Genomic DNA, 6,397 nt, shown 5'->3' with positions numbered 1-6,397 from the left:
TGAAACAACGCTGCGTTGTGCCCTGTGGTTTAGACAGACTTAATAATCACAATATGGAGTTAAAGAGAAGTTGCATCTTGATTAAACTTCGGCTTTGGTGCCAAAAGATGTAAAACACTGTTTCCACTTGATGAAAATGGTAATTGAGGGCCCAATACTTGTCTCAGTGCTTCTGGTAATTTTTGTTGGTACCATAAATCCAGTGATTCATTAACCTTCTCCGAAACTGCTCAATGCAAAACTGTTCTCTTTTCTAAAAGGCTACCAGCCAGTCCTTTGAAACACAGTAAATAAACAGATAAGAGCGCACACAGAGAGCAGGAATAAGACATACAGTAAATATCTGCACAAGAGGCCATGGACAATGGTCCCAGCGTTCAGAGTAGTGTGCTTCAGTGCAGAGACGATTGTGAGCTTCGTTCAATGGAAGACACAACTAGAGATCGTTTCTTGTGCATATATATTTCACCTGCCTTTTGGGATTTGCTGCAATTAGTTCCTAATATGTTTTATCGCGATCCACACGGGATTCTTTGCCCTGCCACCATGTCAATGCCATTTGGATTGATCATCTGGCATTGCATTCAGGAGAGAGAATGGCAGAACTTGGAAATGGTTTTTCCTTATCCAATTACATAGGCGTACAACTCTGGGGCAGAGAGGTCTTGCAACATGCCTGAGGCAACACAGGCAGACAATGTCAAATCTAGAACAAGAAATCCTGGTCTCAGTCCAACCTCTCATTTCCATGTTCGAACCTCAGAACCACAGGGACACCCAACGCTGCTCACTGCCTTATGCGCTATGATGCGTTCTATGGCAAGGTTCAAAATGTCAGTCGGGACGACAATCAGACATCTCTCTCCAGAGACTTTAATCGTTTTCAGACACTGAACTTACTTAATTTTACTTGCCTTATTCCACAGCCAGTACTAACTTTTCTTCGATTCTTGACACTGAATGAATTCTGGTGTACATAGAAAATATATACCCTGCATAACTTATCCAAACACATGTATGGTCAGGAGAATTGGGTAGGAGGGGGGGGGGACAACCAGAAAAAACAAATAGTCATTTGCACGTTACCTTGAATTATAGTCATATTGGAAATGGTACTGACATACTTTGATGTAAAACAGCAGGTTAGAATTTCAAAATAAATACAGAACATTTTATTTTCGAAATATAAGTAAGGGGAAGTGCACAGAATTAAGCAAATTCGCGACTGAAGTGCAGTATTTGAACCCGTTAGTGATTAGATGTGTGAAGCAATGTTTAGCACCACACAGATGCTTTATTGACTGTGCATCAAGGCACGGGAAGATTTCCGGATTTAAGTTTCAATAGCTGTGCTACAAGATAAAATGTGAAGGGCTATAAATTAAAATATCTCTCAGGGACAGATTATATATTCCCTTGAAAACATATCCACATGCTAAGGCATGCGTTTTTGCAGCACATCCTCCAATCTGCATAAACAACTTGTGCGTTTTTGAGGACTGTTCTTTTTTGTGCAAAATAATAACTGTACAAAAGCCTAACTTTAACCATGTAGGAAAACGTGTACATAACTAGGGGGCTACCTAGTCGCAACAAGGGGATTCCAGTGTTCAGTCAGCACCACTAAAACACCAGAAAACAATGAAAAAAACACTGAGGAGCAGCAGTCTGGTAGAACATCTGAAATCAGTGCAAAGTCCCCACCAAGACAATCTCCTTTGTTTTCAAGTGGTTCTTGTCACGCTAGCAATCAATGTCCATCTTCCACTTCCATGCTTCATTAATTTGCCAAATTACTTCTTTATTTCCTTCTAAGTTGGAACGTTTAGGTTTTCTCTTACTCTGAAAAAGCATTCCAGGAAGAATGTGTTCTCCTTCGTTGCTGATGACAACCAAGCATTTCTTCCCCTTTTGTCATCATAAGTGCATTATTAGTTTGGAAAATTTCCGACATCTACAAATTCCAACAATAATGTTGATTTGTTTCACTCTGTTGTTTTCAGAATTAGTTTTGCATGAGGTAACTAGTTTCTAATGTTAAAAAGGACTAAAGAATGAAGAACCTGAAATACAAAGATGGGCCTGGATGTTTCCAGTGTTGGTGTGTAGAGGGTTAACAACCTCCTTCCCGTCCATCCACAAGGACATTCTGTCAGGGGCACACACTACACAATGGGAGTGTTTTCCCATCCTCACCTTTACAGAGTGTCGCTGACTAACAAAAAACAGCTGTGACCAGGCTGTGTTCCACTGGGAAGATATGTAACAATTTACTTTTTGCGTTGTTGAAAACCAGCTGTGCCAATATCTTTGGAAAGATGGGTCTTTCCTATGCTTCCATGATGCTTAGGATTCCTGTGGTACGACTGCCAACATCTTCTGGAAAAATACGGTGGTGGAGTCTGTTTGGGACGAAAGAAACAAAACTCATTAAACCTTCTGGCCAGTGCGGATGCAAACATTTTTAAAACTAGTTTAAGATATTTGACTCGGAGAGTTGCCCTTTCAATTAACTGGAGAGGACACATGCTTCAACTGCCTAGTTCTCTTTTTCCAGGTAGTTGCATACAATATTCACTTCCACATGATCTTCCAAAAAAACTTGTTGAACGTGTGAGGTCCATACCTATTAATCTTTGATTCTAAAGTGGGATGGTTGGTTATATGTGACAGTATCAAATTTCGCTTTAATGAGAATGAGCTATAGTTGCCATTCATTTTGTTTTTCTTTTTTGAGAATCATTTGTTTGTCTTTTATAAAATAAATTGGAGTGTGTGACGCCCCAATCCCATCACACAACCCTGCCTCACCCCTACCCTTCACCCCCTTGTGCAGCCCTCTCCTTTTTCACTATTTCCCGATTTAAACATATATTCCATTTGCTAACATTCTTCTTCTGAGTGATGGGTTCAAATTGGGAAATACTGCACAAAAGAATGGACAAACAGAATTTCTGTGCTACAGCATGAACTTATCAACGCACCACCAACATATTTCAATTGTCAAAGTTGTTATGCCATGAAATATGCCTATCAGTAATATTGCATAGGAGTAAGCCAATGAGAATTAGATTGATCTGCCTCTAACATCATATAGCATGCTTTTTGAATAGTGGGTTCAGAAGGATACAATGACAATCAAGCCTATGTATATTAACCCCTTCTACTGTGTTCATGCCAAATTACACTTTACAGATGTAACCGCATTTTCCATCATTTTTAACATCACCCCTTATTGTCCACCAGGTACTGGGGAGCCACTGCTGGCAGAGGGCAGGGCCTAGTGGAATATGAATGCTGCTAGCTGGCACACACTGCTCACTTGTTTACTTTTCATTTACTATGAGCGTGAATACTTTCACAGATGTAGATTGTCAGATACCTCCCTGAACGTCCAGAAAAGGCCATGAATGGAGGTATTAACATTTTCGTAGCTTACATTTATGGCATTTGATTACATAAACATTTTTCAGGCACTTGAGAACCAAGTCAACTATCTCCTTGAGTGACTTAAAAAACGTTTCTGCATCTGTAGCAAGGGATTTCTTAGATTCTAGAGCAAGATATAAGGTAAACAAATCTTTCAAGGCATACCTAATCTCCAGAATAGACTTTGCTATAACATTGTGAACTTGGCAATTAGTAACAATTCTAAACTTCACCACCCCAACCCCACAATTTAAGAATCATATTTATTTCATGGGTTTTTGAGTGCCCTTTCCTGACACCAACCCTCACACACACACACACACACACACACACACACACACACACACACACACACACACACACACCCACCCACCCCCCCCAGTTATTCTCCAGCTTGCTTAGTATTCTACTCAGTAATCTGGAACTCAATGTCATGGCGTTAAGCCCAATTAACATCGGTTTCCTCGGCTTTTAAGCCTCAAGAACATTCATTACAATCCGCCTGGTTATGGATGCCTTGGACACTTGACCTCTTGGGCACGAGCTCCCGAAAGTAACAAACAATGCGTTCCACCTAAAATCTTGAGTTTGCAACATGTAGAAATTCAATGCTCTTCTAATGTCTAGACAATGCAAAGTTGTCTGCCATTTACTGCAGATTGCAAAAGAAAGTCGGTAAAACTATATCCTGGTTCATGTAATGCAATTTTAGGCATTAAGGGCAGATGGATCCTTGTGAAAAATCGTAGATGGTTCTGATCAGGGACATCTTAAGCACTTTTAGGGCTCTGAGCACAGACGTCTTTGGGCCCTCTCCATCGAACCAAATCAATTAATGGGTACAGAAAATCTGGTCACGCCCGCCCCTCCCACCCCCCATCGCAATCACAACCCACAGCTTAATATGCGACCCTGTCTAAAAAAACGAAAAAAGCTGGTAAGGATATCCAAGAATTCAGAACTGAAACCATCTATCCCTACCTAAGTGCTGAATACGTCCAACAAAAAAAACAGGCTACATAACAACAAGCTACAAACATTAGAAGATGCCTGTGGAGGTGGGTGACATTCTCGGATACAAGCAGTGACTCGTCAGGCGACGTCCCATACCAATCAGGCTACCAACAAACATACAGACCAAGGGGACAGAGGTCTTTTTAAGGGAGAGGCCAATTCAGAGGATATGCGGGGGAGTTTTTCAACCCAGAATGGGAGCCATGGGCAGGAAGGAGACGACAACGTCAACCCAGGAGGGGCTTCACCCAAAAGAACATACCGCCACCCCCGCTCCAGAAAGATGTATGGATACAAACATTCCTGTATTCAATTTATCACGGATTGAGTTGTCTCCCACCCAACTAAAACTGCTAGGTAAGGGTCTATCGTTTGTCCCGACCAAGCGCACGGATTAGTTTACCACAGAGACCGAAATCAAACAATTCTTCAGAAAACTCTGATTGAGACACTTTTTCTCGGACCAAGATGAGGAGCAAAGCAGACAAGACACTGGTCTCCGGGTCCCCTCCACCTTTACTCCTACAGACAATCAAGTGGCACGGGAAATTTAGCTTTTTGTGAAATGCGTCCTAAATCATCTTAAGAGACTTAAAGGGAAAAACAAGAACATCAAAAATAAATTACCCAAAAGCGAGAGAAAAGCCACTAAATTCTAGATCGTTGATCAAACCGGCCCAAAAGGGAGGGGGCATTGTGGTCTTCCCACAGATACTATATAACAGAATGGTCATGGACCTCTTGGAGGACAGACAGACAGACAAAGCTACCAACCCCTACGAATGGACCCGTCGATAGGAATACAGGATGAAATTTGAGAAACTACACAATTTGGATCACCCAAGAAGAGCTAGAATATCTTAACAATCCAGACAAAAGGACCCCTCTTTCTCTGCCCTTTCCAAAAATGCACAAGAACCCCACTAGATCACCGGGCAGACCCATAGTGTCGGGATGTGGCTCCGTGCTAGAGCAGCTATGCAAATTCGGAGACTTATTCCTTCAACCAATAAGTCAAGAGACGATAACATACCTCAAAAATACAACTTTGACCATCAAAATATTTGAAGGGGTGAGCTTCGACCAGGAAAAGTAGTACCTGGTCACTATGGACATAAAATCGCTCTACACTAATTTACCACAAGAGGAAGCAATAGAAATCATACGCAGCGTCCTTACCCATCATGCCACCCAACAAAGAGTTCCAGCGGCATTTATTGTAGAACTCATGTCCATTGCCCTTCAAAAAACCTTTTTTCAATATGATGACCAATTCTACCTCCAAATCAGGGGCACGGCTGTGGGAGCTGCGTTTGCGCTGAGTTTGGCCATCTTGTTTATGGCAGACTTTGAAGAAAGATTTGTTCTTTCTGAAACCAACACTTTTAATTCACAGATCACAAAATGGTATAGATATATAGACAATGTTATCTTCATTTGGAAAGGGAGCGCTGAATCATTAGAAGATTTCTTAGCGTATCTCAGCAGCCTACATGCTACTACTGAATTTACTATGGAGTATGACCACCATTCCATTCACTTTCTGCATCTGCAGATCAAAATAGATTTGGGTCACCTGAAGAGTTCCTTATACAAAAAAACTACAGACAGAAACACAACCTTGCACCTTTCCAGCTTCCACACCAAGGCAATCAAAGAGAACCTGCCATTCAGTAAGTTTCTCAGACGCAACTGCACAGCTGTCACAGAATATTACTTGCATGCCAACAAACTAGCTGGTGACCTGAGAGAGAAGGGATACCCTAAAAAATTGGTAACAAATGCCTTAAAAAGAGCGAGATTTACACACGAGGGAAAGCCTCCTCGAACCAAAAACTAAAACCACCACACGAGACAGAATCACCTGCGCCACTACATACAGCACACAATCTTTTGAAATAAAAAAAGCCTTCATGAAATACTGGACAATGATGTCAACCTGTCTACCTAATAT

General features: G+C 41.4%; 1 protein-coding gene across 2 annotated transcripts in view; it reads right to left on the bottom strand.

Annotated features, from left to right (window-relative positions):
* Positions 1 to 1,157: 1,157 nt before the first annotated feature.
* The window catches only part of SLC7A5 (solute carrier family 7 member 5), a 657,550-nt gene continuing 652,310 nt past the window's right edge, over positions 1,158 to 6,397 (bottom strand). For both annotated transcript variants that reach the window (XM_069636161.1, XM_069636164.1), the window contains exon 10: positions 1,158 to 2,402. In XM_069636161.1, the coding sequence (XP_069492262.1) occupies positions 2,347 to 2,402 (56 nt within the window). In that variant the 3' untranslated portion in view covers positions 1,158 to 2,346. The remainder of the gene's footprint in view (positions 2,403 to 6,397) is intronic.

This window comes from Ambystoma mexicanum, chromosome 1q, assembly GCF_040938575.1.
Source record: "Ambystoma mexicanum isolate Mex_15411 chromosome 1q, UKY_AmexF1_1, whole genome shotgun sequence".
Taxonomy (NCBI): Eukaryota; Metazoa; Chordata; class Amphibia; order Caudata; family Ambystomatidae; genus Ambystoma; species Ambystoma mexicanum.
Note: the sequence above shows the minus strand (reverse complement) of the source record. Positions and strands in the feature narration are given on the sequence as shown.